Source organism: Neomonachus schauinslandi, chromosome 3 (genome assembly GCF_002201575.2).
Source record: "Neomonachus schauinslandi chromosome 3, ASM220157v2, whole genome shotgun sequence".
In the NCBI taxonomy this organism is placed as follows: Eukaryota; Metazoa; Chordata; class Mammalia; order Carnivora; family Phocidae; genus Neomonachus; species Neomonachus schauinslandi.
The window spans coordinates 192,520,394-192,537,449 of NC_058405.1; the positions used below are offsets into that span (position 1 = coordinate 192,520,394).

Genomic DNA, 17,056 nt, shown 5'->3' on the forward strand with positions numbered 1-17,056 from the left:
GTGTTCCCTCTCTCACTGTGTCTCTCTCTGTCAAAAAATGGGTGAAATCTTTAAAAAAAAAAAAAAAAATCTTATTTATCAAGGGGGCTCCTGGGTGGCTCAGTCGGTTGAGTGTCTCCCTTCGGCCCAGGTCATGATCCCGGGGTCCTGGGATTGAGCCCCGCATCCGGCTCCCTGCTCAGTGGAGAGTCTGCTTCTGCCTCTCCCTCTGCCTGCCGCTCCCCCTGCTTGTGCACGCTCTCTCTGTGTCAAATAAATCTATTAAAAAAAAAAAAAAGAATTTATAACAGGGGCGCCTGGATGGCTCAGTCGGTTAAGCATCTGCCTTTGGCTCAGGTCATGATCCCAGGGTGCTGGGATCGAGCCCATTGTTGGGCTCTCTGCTCAGCAGGGAGTTCGATTCTCCTCCCTCTCCTGCTCCCGCTCCCCCTGCTTATGCACATGCACACGCACGCTCTCTGTCTCTCTGTCAAATAAATAAAAATATTTTTTTAAAAAAATTTATATCAAGAGTAGAAATTGAATTTTATCAGATGCCTTCTCCGCTTTTCAGATTCTGGGAATAATCCTAGGATTTTTTTTTCTGACAGATCTGATATGATATAGTGATAATTGTGCTGATACTGTTTTGAATTATCCTCTGTTTTTTAAATTAATTTTACTTGGTTATGGTATATTAATCTTTGAGTTGTTGTTGGATTATGTTTGCTGGTATTTTACTCAATTTTTTTTTTTTTTTTTTGGAGAGAGGCGGGTTGGGCGCAGAGGGAGAGGTAGAGATAAGAACCTTAGGCAGGCTCCACGCCTAGAGTGCAGCCCAACATGGGGCTCATGAGATCATGACCTGAGCCAAAACCAAGAGTCAAAATGCTCAACCGACTGAGCCACCCAGAGGCCCCTTACTCAGGATATTTTCACTGATACCTGTAACTTGGAATTTTTCTCTTCGGGTTGTATGTGTGTTTGTATGGAGTTTGGGGGTTCTTTCCCAAGAAAGAGATTAAGAAGAGACCACTACCACGACCCACCATACTTCGGACCAATTTAAATAGCTTTGGAAATGTCTGTCCCTACATGGTTTGTGGAAACACCTGATTCTGCTGGTTTTTTTAGGAGTTCAGTATGTGTTTCAGGTGACACAGAATACAAAGTTCTTTTTCTTCGCCTTAACATAGGATAATAGACTTGGGAAAGCTTTTTTACTTCAGTAAAATTTACTCCAATCCAGGAGTTAAACACACATACATATGTGTATGTGTATACGGATACCTGTGTGTGTATGTGTGTATATTAAAACAGAAATGCGTAATTAAATGTATTTTTATGCCCAGTTTTAAAAACCCTGTTCTGGTTTGGACGCTGGTGCATCGTGAATGTGTCCCTGTGTGTCCATACACTTGATACACGTTAGCATCCCTTAGTCAGTTGGCCAGGCCTCCTGGACCAAGCCCAGGCTGTACTGACTGTGGGTAGAGGGCTTGCGTAGGGCTGTTAGTCCTACCATTACACCACACAGGGTGACCATGCGGTTGAAAAAGGAGAGGGGAGGGCTTGAGCGCAGCAGAGCGGTTGTGGATGTTTGGGGCCTATCCATGGCACACCTACCCATGTGGTGGTCCTGGAGACTCGAGGATGGATGACACAGTCTCTGACCATCTAGTAGTAGGAATGCACCCAAATAGATAGGTGAACAACAACGCCCTAAGCATGGTGCTAGGGATAAGTACCAAGGGATGTGAGAGTTAAGTGGAGCCGACTGAAATTAAGGGACCTTACCTTTGAGGTAATGAGCTCCTCAGGTTCTCAGAGGGTCTGCTGGAGACTGACAGAGGGGGAGAGGGTGTTTCCCTGTGAGGGAGCAACTGGGTATCCAGGTCGCCACTGGATGGGGGAGGCCAGGTCGTGTGGGGCAGTGCACAGCACACTGTGAGGGTGTTCCCTCCTGTGGTGCCCCCCACCCGCGCACCCCTCCAGTCTGGGGGAGGGGACATGGCTGTGGGAGAGCTTCCTGGGGACGAGTGTTTAGTGTTAGAGGAGTTGCAGTGGACTCCGTGATTTCCGTGATCTCTGACCAGTTCACCACTGAGGGGATTTGACTGCACATCTGTCCAAGTAGCCCTGTGCTTCTCTCCGAGGGCACAGTGGGCACGCTAGCCCCAGCGTGCCTCTTCCAGCACCCCCACCCCACAGTGAGCCCCCACCATGATCCTTGTAAGAGGTGACGTTACAGTACTTAACATCCAGAAGACTTGCTCTTCTGTTCCCTGTGAGATGTGTTGTCAGTGTAGGACCCCTTTGCAGCCCACCTTTCCATTCCCGTGAGGTGCGCATTGTGCTGTGATTCGCTGCGCGCTTCTTTGTCACAACACAGTGCAGATTTTTGTATCTTCACATAAGAATTCTCGTTTTAGGAGTGTAAACACATCTTGGGTACACAGCAAGAAAGTCTACTGGTTCAACTTAAAGGAACATGATATCCTTTGGAACAATGGAGATTTGCCTTTCTTCCCACATACATACATAATTTTCTCACTGCAAAAATGACAGATGCCAGGGGCGCCTGGGTGGCTCAGTTGGTTAAGCCACTGCCTTCGGCTCAGGTCATGATCCCGGGGTCCTGGGATCGAGTCCCGTGTCGGGCTCCCTGCTCAGGAGGAGGAGTCTGCTTCTCCCTCTCCTCCCCTCTCGTGCTCTCTCTCGATATCTCTGTTGCTCTCTCTCTCTCTCTCTCTCTCTCTCTCAAAATCTTTTAAAAAATGACAGATGCCCATTGATGAAAAATTTAGGCATTACAGAAGTTAGTAAATAAGGTAAAAGTGAAAGTGCTTGTCCCACCCACCACCCCCACTCAGTACTAAATGGCAAATGCAGTGTGAGTGTCTTACGAAATGGAATTCTATTACAGACACTGGAGAGAAGGGGAACCTTCTTTCCTTCTTGACTGAACATCAGGCTTGGACTTTATTCCACGGTAGCACATACAGAGTTGGTAGGAGTTGCATGGTTTCAACTATGGATGTACTGTTTATGTCATCAGTTTGTCATGGGATTTGTCCTTGCATATTTATCTCTGTGCAGTTGTGTGAGATATCTGCAGGAGAAAGTTGTAGAAGTGTAATTTCTGGAGCAAAGACATATGTGTACATTTTAAATTTTGGAGGTGTTTCAAATTCTCCCAGAAGATAGGATGGATCGGGGTTCCCCCGGTGGTGTGTGACAGCCACCCCACGTCGTTCTCCCAGGCCTCCGAAGTGAAAAATGGTACCTCGCTGTTTTCATTTACTTCCTTATTGGAGGGCTTGAGTACCTTTTTCTATGCCTAAAAGCCATTTATATTTCTTCATCCAACTCATAAGAGCAATACGAAAGATAAATTATAATTTGTCTCAGTATGATTCTAAATTTTAACTTTGTTCACTGTTTCTCTCAGAAGTTTTTTTTATCTTTATTTAATCACATCTGTCTTTATGCTATACTTAGGAAGACTTTACTTACCCCAAGATTGGAGAAATAGTCTCTGTTTTATTCTATTCTTTAGTCCACTGGAGTTTATTTTTTTGAGCAGTGCAGACCAGGGATCTAACTCCATTTTTCTTCTAAATGGAGAGCCGATTGCCCACCTCATGTTTGAACAGTCCATGCTCTTCTTGCTAGTGTTGCTAGCAAATAATAACGTATTCACTTGGATCTTATGCAAACATGGAGTATGAGACCCACCTTTTTAGTAAATATCAAATTGTTTGATAAAATGTTTACTGAGGCTGAAAATGGGTTCTGCATTCCGAAAATGCCTCAAGTGACAAAGAAAAAATGGCTAAGGACACAACTGAGAACATAAGACTGAAGGAATTGTCTAGCTTTATGTTAGTGTCAGTTCCTGAGCACAAAGAGCCTTGGGCTCTTTATTTGCTTTGTGATGGTTTGTAAGCCTTATAGAAGGCAGAGTGAAGCCAGCAATTCAGTAGGATGGTGGAGTCTAACATGCAGGAGGCCGGGTCATGCCACGCTGTTACATGAACCCATGTTGTGGGAAGGCACGTAATCCTCCTGTGTTCCCCTCCCTGCCCTTCACAGCCTAAGCGCGATGGCCAGACGTTGCTGACCCAGGTGTGGAGGCGCTTGAACCTGACGGAGTGTGACTACTTTGGGCTGGAGTTTCAGCATCCCCGGTCCTACTGGGTACGTGTCCTTGCCTTATTCTTGCAAGCTCTTGAGAGCTGACCGTGCACGTGGCCACAGAGAGCCTTTGAGGCCCCGCTGCAGTGATACGGCACCATGCTTCATCACATTGCTGTTCCTGGAGCTGCACCGTGGAGACATGGACCGCACTGGCCTTTTAGCTAAGCTGAGTTCCCATCCTCCCTAAATTTGTTCTCCTCACCAGTATATGTGCCAAGGAAATCCAGAAACAACCGCTAGGACATCTGCATGATAATCATTTTGAGCAAACTTTTACGAAATTCATTGGTTATCCCTCATGTTACTTGATCGATGAACCTTAAAAAGTGTGGAACTTAATATTTATAGGTGGAACTGTTTTAAACCAAAATTAGGGGCGCCTGGGTAGCTCAGTCCGTTAAGTGTCCGACTCTTGATTTAGCTCAGGTCTTGATCTCATGGTTGTGAGTTCAAGCCCTACATTGGGCTCCATGCTGGGGGTGGAGTCTACTTAAAAAAAAAAAAAGAAAGAAAGAAACCAAAATCAGCCTATTCGATAAGTGTGTCAGCATTACTCATGCAGTGGCACTCTTGTCTCTTAGTTGTTTACAGGTGCATCTTGTACCAAAGATTTGTTTGGCCTTAACAGCTGCCCCCCGCAAAATAATTATTGGTACCCATGCTGTGCCTAGCAACAACAGTGTGCATGTGACCTAATGGAGGGGTCCGGGCCTGCGTGGCGTCTCATCATCCTCCCACACTTCTCGAAGCAGGTGTTCCTGTGCCTCTCCCAGGTGTTTTGTCAGGATTTGACTGGTGTGTGAGCAGAGGGCCAAAACAGGCCCCACCTTAAATATCTCTCCTAGTTATAAACAGTTCTGTATTTTGTAGCAGTTATTAAATAGAGAAATCATTGAATGGATTTGATCTCTTTTCTTAAATCCTCTTTAGATTTGGCTGGAACCTATGAAGCCCATCGTTAGGCAAGTACGAAGTAAGTCCTTTTTTTAAACTCTTTAGAATTCTGTTCATTTAAGATGCTTTTGTTCTTGACTGTTCAAATTGGAGGTATGTCCAGATGTTCATTGTCCCCACCCTGGGGAGCAGTGAGGTGATTGCCAGCGGCGCACGAACTTGGAGATTGTTTTGCTGCTTAGTCTCAGCCTGCGGCAGCTGCGAACACTCACTGGTTCTCAAACGCAGTGGTAACAGGATTTGCTCTTGGATATGTCACTTAATTTTTGGCCAATATGCAAAAATAAGTATGCAGTTTCTCCCCCCAAGTTATAAAAAGGCATTGAGGTTCTTCCTTTAATTAGCTTCTTAATTTTTTTTAACAATTTTTAAAACTTTATTTTTTGTGGTATTATTTTTGAGTATAGTTGACACAATTTAATTACATGTTTAATAAAATAGTTTATACTGTTTTGTAATTATAAACATAATTTTTGTTAGTCTCCATTAAATTTTAAAAAATTGGGGCACATAGTAATGCCTCTTGGTTACAGGGTGCCGTCCAGGGGTCCAGATTCACCTGCAGTCTGATCCCATGTGAGAGAGAAGGATGGTTGCTAGTAGCCCTGTTAGGCACTGGTGGCCTAAGGCCATTTAGGTCATCGTGGCCCTGTAGGACAACACCTCCTCTTTCCTGCTTGGTGAAAATTACACGGCTGTGTTGTAAAAATTTCAGTAAAGCGGAGATGCTCAGATGAGCCAACACCTTCTGCTTTTTCTTTCCAGTAATCAGGTTGTTCTGGTTCAGTATAATGAGTGCTGACGTTTTTCTTTCACTAAAGTATATAAAGATTTGAAAAAATAGTGAGATTGACTTTACTTGTCAAGTTTGAAATGTTTCTTTTCAGGGACGCCTGGGTGGCTCAGTCGGTTGAGTGTCTGCCTTCGGCTCAGGTCATGATCTCAGGGTCCTGGGATTGAGCCCCACGTCGGGCTCCCTGCTCAGCAGGAAGTCTTCTCCCTCTCCCTCTGCCTGCCGCTCCCCCTGCTTGTGCTCTCTCTCTCTCTGTGTCAAACAAATAAAATCTTTAAAAAAAAAGTTTTTTAATAAATAAAATGTTTCTTCTCACAGGGCCAAAAAATGCATTGCTTCGTCTAGCAGTGAAATTTTTCCCACCTGATCCGGGTCAGTTGCAGGAAGAATATACAAGGTAAAGAGAGCCCCTGTTGAAGCACAGCTGTTGTCAGCAGGGTCTAGAATTCACCTGTGTCTCCCGCAGCACCTGGCTCATGAGGTGCTCTGGGATATATGTATTCCGAGAATGAATGAAGCTGCAACACACATAGAAGGTGTGATCAACGTGTAGTATTAAAAGAAGCAGTTAACTCCTGCGCAAACACAAATGCCAGTAGAGCTTAGAAAAGGGTTTATGGTGAAATCTGGGGACAGAAAGGGGGGTATGTGTTAGTGTATTGTGAAAGTGCTAGTCTCCAGCTGAGCACAGATTTGTGAGAAGTACTGAGTTGGAGAGTCTTTATGAATATATGGAGCAGAAATAGTTTAGGTGATTTCTTTTTTGGCAGAAGTAACTGAAAGAAATGTTTACAGTTGTTTCATCTGGGCAACAGGTTATGGAAGTTTTTTTCCTTGTGTTTTATGTACCAACTCAAAACCCGAGATCAGATGTAAGATAAAAGGGAACTAGTATTAACAGTCCTTCTGACTAAAAATGGATTCCTACCTGAACCATAGGCATCTTATGAACCTCTCTTCGGAAGGTTTTTGTAGAGCCTTGTAACATCACAAAATCACAGACCGTCAGCCGTAGGGAAATGTTGGTATCCCATTAGTCTAGCCCCTCATTTGATGGGTAACAAGACTGAACCCCAACGACAGGAAAAAGTGTTTTTAAGAGTAAACACAGAACTCGTCTTCATAGTGTATCACGTACCTGGTGTTTACCAAAAGTCCTTTTTGAGGGAATAACTTTTAAATATATATACTTGGAAAATAACAAGGAATAGGAAGTATTACCTAATTCTGGGTCCTGGGTCCAAGCCATGTTTATGCAGAAGTTCCTTTTTTGTTTGTTTATAAGAAAAATGTACTGTTTATGATAAAAGAAGAGAAACTTCAAAATAAAGCTATGTAAAAAGTGAATGTACCTCTTCACTGTCTGCCCACTGCATTGTGTCCAGAAGTATCACTTGAGGTGTGTCTTCCAGATGAATTCGTAGCAATATACAAGTGGACCCAGGTCTTTAAAGAAGTTATTTTACAGAGCAGTATCACTATACCCTTAGTCCTGTAGGTGGTTGTCTCCTGTTTTGTTTTTTACCCACATGTCGTAGCGTGCCGTGCATGTTTTTACCCGCGTGTCGTAGCGTGCCGTGGATGTTTTGCAGCAATGTGTGTGCTATAATCTACTTTATTGAATTCTTCCTGTCCGTGCATACTTAGGCTATTTCTCTGCTGTATTGCTGCAAGTAAACAGCCTTGCCCACATAGCTTTGTAAACTCCGGAAAATATTTCTCCAGGAAAGCTTCATAAAAGCCAAATTGCTAAGTTCAAGGGTAGGCACATTTCAATTGTAAGCTCACTCTAGAGTATAAATTCCCACAAGGAGAGAGTTTGTCTTGCATCGTACTTCCAACTCCAGAAATAGTACCTGGAATGCAATACTTACTCAGTAATTATTTGTTGATGGAATAAATGAATATATGAATACATTCAAATTGCCTTTCTTACCGTTCAGGAGTGCCTGTTTCTCAGATCCTAGCCAGGACCAAATATCCTCAATCTGCCTGTAACTCTCAGAGCCGCATTTTAATCTATATCTTAATTGGATATTTCTGCTCTTTCACAGCAGAATTGTTGAGTGCAGTTTTGTGTGTGTAACAGAAGTAATATGAATTTGTGAGCTTCCCTTAAAGGTGTGGTGTGTCTGGAAGGCCAGCGTCTGAGTGCTCCTGTGTGTGTGGACTGCTGCACGTGACCCTGTCCACTGAGCTGCCACCAGCAAAGGGCCTCCTGTCACTTGGCCTTTGCTCACCGTCTGCTCTGATGTCCCTGGTCACTGCTGTTTCCTGGGGCTCTGTGCTCTCCTGTGATGGAGACATGGGGGGTGGTATGCTCGAGAGCCTTTGGAGTTGATGTCTGTGGTGTTTTGAACTCCCTTCTAGATACCTGTTTGCCTTGCAACTTAAGAGGGACCTCCTGGAGGAGCGTCTGCCCTGCACGGATACCACGGCCGCCCTTTTGGCATCCCACCTTCTGCAGTGTTAGTATCTCCCCGCCCTGGGCAGAGGTGCACACGGTCAGAGGTGTGCAACACTCCTGACCACCAGCACCTGATGCGCCTTCAAGGTTAACGAGTGTGATGATGAACAGAGGCCCATTTTCTCTGATAAGCTGAAGATTAACATCTACAAGGTGGAGATCCTTGAGGCAAACAGTCTCCACCCAGAAAGAAAGGCTCAAGGCCAAGATTGGCAGCCACACACGTTCTTTGGGAATGTCTCTCCTTTGTGCCTTCTCGCATTTTCCCATAAGTGCCTTCAGTCTGGGAGCCAAATGGTAGCCCTGACCCTCAGCACCCCTGGAAAGAGACCTCCCTGGTGTGCATGTCACAGCCCCCCTGGTGATGAGTTAGATATCAAACCCTGAGAAAAAAGAACACATTTCTCAGTATGTCACACAGAGCAAGGGATGGCGCAGAAGAACAGGAAGAATTATAGCGTGGGAAGAGGTTCTGAAAGCAGGGCATGCCTTGCCCGGGCCTTGCAAAGCCCCCAGCTGACCAGGAAAGGGAAACACGCTGCTGCTGGACTAGAGTCCCCCTGGCACAGAACTAATGTGTCTGAAAGTTTGAGCACAGCAAGTATAATGTAGAAAGTTTTAGGAGTCGTAGCAACTAAGAACGTATGCAGGTTAATCTGTGGTTTCCTTGTCCCCCCTCCCCCCACACATACGCACCTACAGAAAGCAAGTTTCATCGTAGATTTGCCATCCTGCACTAGAGGCCTTGTCGGCTCTTGTTAATGTACGTTGTCGGTGGGACTGATTATTTATTGGATCTGCAGTCCTCTCAGAGAGACGGATGGCTTTCCAGTGTGAACGGTCGTGCCCCAGAGCCGCTTGCTCGAGGGCTCGAGTGCAGTCACAGTCACCTCTGGGACTGTCGCTTTCCCGAGCCTGCTGCCTACCCCGCAGGGGTGCCTCTGAGCTGGGCTGTCTGACTGCAGAGGACACGCAGACGCGGCAGTGGGGCAGAGTCCTGTCCTGCTGTGAGGCGGGCGCTGCGCTCGTGGGCGCGAGTGTCCTGGTCCCTAAAGTGGGGCACTGTGCGTGCAACTTTCTGTGACTTTGAGGCTGTCTCAAAACAAAAAAGAAGTGTATCGTTTAAGGTTATTGGGCTTTAACTATGACTCTTGAAACATGAGTAGCCTCAAGATTCGTGAAATTAGAAAGAGACATTGTTCCTCAAGAATTTGAGAGGCCCTGAGGGAAAAAATGATTTCAAATACGTTATCCTGAAACAAATAAAATAAGATACCTATTCCTGGCTACAACAGTCTTGAGACTGCGGACGAATAAAGCGTGGCTTAAGACAACAAACCGCTCAGGATAAACTGGTGGCCTCCCTGGAGTCACTCACCAGCATCTTTGTTCTTCAGAACTCAGAATGAAGCTTCTTTACCTGGCTTTATATTTGCCTTTAATAGCTTAAGATATGTGGAAAAATAAGATACAAAATCCTGTTTATTTGAGGGATATATGCTTTTACTACAGATTTGGGATAATTTTTTTCTACTTTTAATTCATGCATTTGCAAGTACGAATGCTTGTATTTTTCTTTATTTGAAGAATACTGTTACTGTCTCATTTCAGCTGAAATAGGAGATTATGATGAAACCCTGGACCGAGAGCACCTCAAAGCCAATGAGTACCTGCCCAGTCAGGAGCATTCTCTTGAAAAGATTTTAGAATTCCACCGGAAGCACACGTGAGTCCATCAGAGCTGACCATTGGCCCCCTGTCACCACATACGACGAACTAGTGTGTTTATGTAACGGAAGCCGCCGCTGAGGCTTCTGCAAGACCGACCAGAGTCACAACTGCGGACTCCCTGGGGGCACAGTCCCACTGCTGGGGGGAGGCTAGAAAGGAGGTCCGTGCCCTGACCGGAGTGACCAGAGGGCAGGGCATCAGGGGCAGCTGTGTGTGAGCGTTCTTAGCCAAGCAGTGTGCGAGACGTCTGTGGGCTGTCCTACAAGGTGGGGTCGAGCTGGCAGATGGAGCATTGCAGACCTACTGGCAGCCCTGCTCTGTGAGCAACTTCATTTGGGTTTCTCCAGGACTCAATGCCGGTGTGCTTTTTTGGGGTGAAGAGAGGTGCAGGAAGGGGCCGTGAGGAGGGAGGGCCGGGGCCGGGGAACTGGGGAGGGAGGTGGTTGTGATCTTGAACGCACCAAAGGGAAAGTGGACAGGACAGGGGCCTGATGGCTTGGGCTCGCCCTTGAGAAGGGGCCTGTTGATGTGCGAGTTCATTTTGGTCTGATAACCCTCATGAGGAAATCTCCACTGGGATCCCTCTCAGCTTTCCATCAAAGGTTTGGGTGCCAGCGATCTGTCAGTCCCTGCTGTCCACACTGGGGGAGGGGGAAGCTTGAGCAGCACAGACCAAGATTCTCGCCCTGGAGGACTTGACATTCGCCCTGCGAGACTGCGTGCTTCTCATGCGTTTGGCCACTCACAGGTACTTAGGGCGTGCCTTCTGTGTGCCCGGCTTGGGGGCAGTTGGCTGCACTCAGTGCGTGTAGCGTCGGGGTGTGTGGGCTACGGGACAGAGTCTCCTCCGATGAGAGAAGAAGGGTGAGTGGCTGGGCTGCTCCGGCCGGCAGGCATCTTTGAGGAATTGGCCACGTGGGGTTGGTGAGGGGCGTTCAGGCAGAGGCAGCAGCCTGGGAGGGTGGGAGGGTGGGAGGTGGGTCAGGGGAGCCCAGCCTGCCACCCACAGCTCCACCTGAAATTCTGGGTTAAGCAGTGGGGCGAGCAGCCGTTCCTGCTGCTCACAGGAGGCTGCGTGTGACCCTACTGTCACAGCAAGACCAAGTGAGGGCACCAGCCCGGTCGTGGGTGTCACGGGTTGGGGCACCTCTTAGTGTCAGAGTCCAGCACATGGGGGCAAGGGAGCAAGGGGCCGTCTCCCAGTGCCAGCCGGAGTCCCGTGCCCGTCCCACAGGAGATGACGACCTGTTGGGGATTTGTGCCTGGAGTGGGGGTGGGGGGGGTGGGGCACAGGTAGATAGTCATCAGCATGCGAGCAAACAGGCTGTGTGTGCAGGTCTCCTAGGGCGGAGAGGGTAGGGACAGATGGAGAAGAGAGTAAAGGCTGGCCGTGGGAGGGTGAGTGAGAAAGGGGCACCACAGAGGCCATGAGAACAGGGACCGGGAGCGAGCAGGAAGAGAGCCTCGGACACCAAGGGACAGTGTGTCAGGAAAGGGCACAGCGCCTCGGGCTGGGGGTCAGCACCAGGCCTGGCGAGTCTGGATGCAGGCGTGTCTGTGAGGTGAGGCTCAGGGTGAAGGCCAGGCTCACACTGGAATTGAGGTGAGGGAATGGTGCAGGTCTGTGAGCCCTCACTCTGAGCGCCACCTGGGAGCGAACAAAGGTGCCCCAGTGAGGGCGTCTGTGCACGCGTGTGCTCATGTGCCCACAAGGAGTGTGTATGTGTGCATGTTAGGTGTGTGTCTTAAGGTGGCTGCTTTAAAAACTCATGAAAGGGGCGCCTGGGTGGCTCAGCTGGTTAAGCCTTCGGCTAGGGTCCTGATCCCAGGGTCCTGGGATCGAGTCCCGCATCGGGCTCCTTGCTCCGTGGGGAGCCTGCTTCTCCCTCTGCCTGCCGCACCCCCTGCTTGTGCGTGCTCTCTCCCTCTCTCTGATTGATTGATAAATATATATATAAAACTCATGAAAGTCAGAGGAGAAATCGGGTTATGTGCTTCATAGAGGACTAAACCTGGGCTCTTTCCACAGGAGTGCCTCCATCCCTGAGCTCAGCTGTTGCTCTCTGGGCTCTCATGGTTCGTTTTTTTTTTCCCTAAAGATTTTTATTTTTAAGTGATCTCTACACACAATGTGGGGCTCAAACTCACAACCGCGAGGTCAAGAGTCACATGCTCCATCGACAGAGCCAGCTGGTCGGCTCTCATGGTTCTCATGTGCTGACTTTATCTTCCATAGTCATCGGATACTTCTTGTACTTCTTTTCTGTACATCCTTTTTTATGGTGGGTTTTTTTTTTTAAGATTTTATTTATTTATTTGAGAGGGAGAGCACTAGAAAGTGAGAGCTAGCAGGAGTGGGAGCGGCCGAGGCAGAGAGAGAGCAGGCTCCCCACTGAGCAGGGAGCCCAATGTGGGGCTCGATCCCAGGACCCTGGGATCAGGACCTGAGCTGAAGGCAGACACTTTACCGACTGAGCCACCCAGGCGCCCCTAACCAAGATAAATTTCTTGCCTAGTGTATAGTATCTTCTTGGGCCCACTGGAAACACACTTCAGTAATCACTGAATAAGATATTGAAGGAATGGTTTTTTACTTTTATCACAGTTCTTTTGGACCTTTGAGATTGAAGGAAAAGATTTGAAAGCTGCTCTCTCAGTCCTTCGTGGCTGCTGTAACCGAGCACCCCAGGCTGGGCGGCTTGTAGCCCACAGGCCTTGGTTTCTCACAGTTCTGGAGGCACTGGTGGATTCGGCGTGCGGGGGACCTGCTTCCGGTTTCATAGATGGCATCTCTTGCTCTGTCCTCTCAGGGCGGAAGGGGCTGGGGGCTCCCTGGAGCCTCTGCTTTGAAGGCACTAATATTCATTAGTCCTCTACACGGCCCTCTCCCAAAGACCCCCTCCAGATACCATCACACTGGGGGTTCGGCTGCAGCCTAAGAGTTTTGGAGGACACAGACATTCACCCTGTAACATTCCACCCCCCACAATTCATGTTCTCCTCACGTGCACAGTATATTCATTCCATCCCAAGAGCCTGAACGTTCCCATATATTCATTCCATCCCAACAGCCTGAACGTTCCCACTGCTCCAGCACCGACTCCAAAACCCTCCCAAGCCCACAGCCTCTCCTGAATCTCGTCTTGATGAGGTCTGGCTGGGATTCCAGCTATGGTTCTGCTTGAGGCCAAGTCTCCTCCAGGTGTGAGCCTGTGAAAACAGAACACTATGCTGGGCGACAGCATAGGATTGGCACTCCCCTCTAAAGGAAGAAATTGGAACAAAGGGAAGGATAACAGGTCTCAGACAAGCCTAAAACCTAGCAGGGCAAATGACGTTAGACCTTAAGGCTCAGGAATAATCCTCTTTGGCTCAGTGCTCTGCCCTCCAGGCAGCCTTGGCCTTGGAAACCCCGTGGAGGCCTTGGGGCCCCCAACCCCCTCCACCTTCCACTCCAGCCTGTGATGGGAGGGGCAGCGCTGACCTGATTGCCTTTGGGGTCCTTCTCCCACTGCCTGATTTCTGTCCATACTGATCTCCTCAGCCATTTAGCCACACCCTTAATGTCCTCATTTTCTGCAGTATGCATAGGCTGAACATTTTCCTAATCTTAAAATTCTGTTTCCTCTTTGTTTCACACTTCCATCTCTCAGGCACTTCTCTCTTGCGCTTTCCTATCAGCAGAGGAGCCCAGCCGCACCTTCCCGACTTGGCTTAGAGATCTCTTCAGCCAAGAATCCAGTCCCGTTGTTGGCAAGTTCTGCCCTCCACAAAACACTTCAGGACATAAATATAATTCAGCCAAATTTTGTGCCACTTTACAAAAAGGATCACCTATCTCCTGTTTCCTGTTTTTTTTTGTTTTTTTTTTTTTAAAGATTTTTATTTATTTGAGTGAGTGAGAGAGAGAGCATGAGAGGGGGGAGGGTCAGAGGGAGAAGCAGACTCTCCGCTGAGCAGGGAGCCCGATGCGGGGCTCCATCCCGGGACCCCGGGATCATGACCTGAGCCGAAGGCAGACGCTTCACCGACTGAGCCACCCAGGCGCCCCTTATCTCCTGTTTCCAATAACGTATTCCTCACTTCTTCTGAGACCGCACCAGCATAGCCTTTACCATCCTCATATCTACCCAATTCTGTTCACAAAGGCTTAGAGCTTTTCTGAGAAGAAAGGCTTTCTCCGCTCTTTCCTTCTGAGTCCTCACCAGACTCTCCCTGAGCCTCCCTGATTCTAGCTACACCTCAGAACGCCCCCAGCCTCTGCCTGGCACCCCGCTCCAAAGCTGCAGCAGTGGTCACTGGAAGCATTAAGAATGAGCAAATCTTGAGGCGCCTGGCTGGCTCAGTCAATAGAGCATGCAACTCTTAAACTCGGTCATAAGTTCAAGCCCCACATAGGACATGGAGCCTACTAAAAACTAAAAAAAAAAAAAATTAAAAAGTAATAAGCAAGTCTTCCCCATTAGGACACCTTAGAAAACGGTTGTCACACGGTGTTTCTCTTGATGATGATTTATTAAATATAAGTTGATAGTCGAGTGTCCGTATCAAACTCCAAGAATGGAAATTTTAGTCCAAGAATAGAAACCATGGGAATGGCATAACCCAGACAGTTGTGTTGTTCCTTAAAGATCCAAAACCTCAGGGGACCCTGGGTGGTACATTTGGGTAAGCATTGGACTCTTGGTATTGGTTCGGGCAGTGATCTCAGCGCTTGCTCAGCCGGGAGTCTGCTTAAGATTCTCTTACCCTCTGCTCCTCCCCACTGCCCGCTCGTGCTCTCTCTCAGATAAAAAATCTTAAAAAAAAAAAAAAAAAAGATCCGAAAGCTGTCAGGCATTTGGAAGTAAGAGGAAAGGTTGTTGATGGAGAGCCCCACGTGTAAGGCTCAGGCCTTGAGTGGGGGTGCTCTGACTAGGACCCTCTCCCCTTGGCCCAGCTGTGCCCTGTCTGAGCAGTACCCTCCTGGAGGCTGGTCCGTGTGACATGGGTCATGGGCTCTTCCCTGGGAGCATGACGGGACTGTGAACTTGAGAAATTTCTTGTCACTCAGTTTCATAATTTTATCCTTAAAAAAGTATATTCTAATGGTTAGAATTGTATATTATAAAAGTTTTTTTTCTATTAAAGTATTGAAATGAGTTGAATGAGATACTGACGTTATCTTTGGTGTTTCCTGCATTTAATATTTGTCTCTGTGTGTAACGTTTGCATGTGACTGTGTCAGTATTTAGGACGAAGTATAAGGCTGAGCATCTAGTGAATACAAAGAAAACATTCTGCCCATCAGGAAATGGATTATAGGATAAAAGGAAGCAGACAATTTCTTTGGTCTGTGTGTGCGGTATGCTGCATTTCTAGTGGGTAAATAAACTTACAGTGAGCAGTCTACTCTGAAACAAAGCCCCTTGTGTTGGTTTGTTTTATTGTGTTTTGTTTTCCTAATCAGTTTTGTGTTATGTTTTGGCTTTTTGAGAAATGAAGTTGTTTTCAGTGCTGTGATCATGCCGTCCTTTATTATAGGGGCCAGACGCCTGCCGAGTCGGATTTCCAGGTGCTTGAAATTGCCCGAAAGTTGGAAATGTATGGCCTCAGATTTCACAGAGCTTCTGACAGGGAGGGGGCCAGAATTAACCTGGCTGTCTCCCACATGGGTGTCCTCGTGTTCCAGGTAGGGAGGGCGGGGGTGTGCTATGACTTGGTGGGGCTTGATTTTACACGTGCTGGTAAATTTTTGTTGTCATGCATAAGGTCTTGGACTTGGAGGAGGAACCTTGCATATCTTCTGGTCCCACCTCTCACTCCGTGGAGTGGAACGGTTGTTTCCTTGTCTCTGTCCTCACTGTCGCAGAGCCCTCTGCCCTGCCCCCGCCCTGGGCGCCTGGTCACATGCCACCTCTGATGTTGACCCTAAGGTCATCCCCATAGAACCTTCAGGGAAACACTGGCTCCTCTCTGTGGAGCTGTCTCCCTGCCTCGGGCATGGACCTGCGGCAGGTCTGGACGTGCTGCACTGTGAGGTGTCTGTGGTCCTCATTTCAGGACATAGAAATAGAACAGACTGAAACTATCAGAGGCTGTTGCGCGTGATAACCATCAGTACGAACTTCGGGTATCTTTGTGTTGGTTGTGTGTGGAGAGGCCGACGGTTCCATAAAGGGCCACTAAGTTCTGCCTGCAGTGAAGCGTGTGTGTGCTGGGGTTTGTGGTGTGGAGGCGTCTGAAAGCAGCTGCTAGAGCGCAGGCCCTCCGTGGCCTGGAGATGCCGGAAGGGCTCCCACACCCTCTTACCCAGGCTCAGTGGCCCACTTGCTGCTGCGGTCCCCCCTCTAGGGAGCCCTCTGGTCTGGCCTTTGCAAAGCTGTGGGCCTCCAGTTGCACATAGACATCCTGCAAAGGCCTGCTCAGCGCTGACCGCCGTGGGAGGGTGCGTCCTGGGAGTCCAGGGGCTGCATCAGCGGCTCCTTCCTCTGTGGGCTCTTCTTAACCTACGGTCAGCTAAGACGGCTCAGCTGATCCAGGCCCCCATAGTCAAGCCACACTTGTTCTCTTTTTCTTTCCCTTTCTTTTTTTAACCTAGCCATCAGATTTTCAATTTCCTATTGGGGGAAAAAAATCTTATTTTGTAAACAGTGTTAATTGTGTTCTATCATATACTGACTGACAGGTGGAGACCGTGCCAGGCACACTGAGTTGATGGACCCAGGGCCTCCCACACCTTCTCGCTCACATGATAGTTCTTGTATCGTGCAGAGATGAAAATCACACATCCATCCCAATCGAGCTGGGGTAATTTTTCCAGAAAAGGATAAATTTGTAACTGGAAGAAGTTAAAAGCAGGGATTAGAGACTTCAAATTAAACATGAAGGATTGACAATGAAGGATTTTTTTTTTTTTTTTTTTAAGTTTAAACTAGTAAGAACAAAGACTA

General features: G+C 47.8%; 1 protein-coding gene across 1 annotated transcript in view; it reads left to right on the forward strand.

Annotated features, from left to right (window-relative positions):
- Window positions 1-17,056, forward strand: part of FARP2 (FERM, ARH/RhoGEF and pleckstrin domain protein 2) — a 108,476-nt gene that overhangs the window by 45,063 nt on the left and 46,357 nt on the right. The window contains exons 3-8 of the mRNA XM_021679055.2: window positions 4,075-4,179; window positions 5,110-5,152; window positions 6,245-6,323; window positions 8,297-8,394; window positions 10,005-10,119; window positions 15,648-15,795. Coding sequence (XP_021534730.1) covers window positions 4,075-4,179; window positions 5,110-5,152; window positions 6,245-6,323; window positions 8,297-8,394; window positions 10,005-10,119; window positions 15,648-15,795 — 588 coding nt within the window. The remainder of the gene's footprint in view (window positions 1-4,074; window positions 4,180-5,109; window positions 5,153-6,244; window positions 6,324-8,296; window positions 8,395-10,004; window positions 10,120-15,647; window positions 15,796-17,056) is intronic.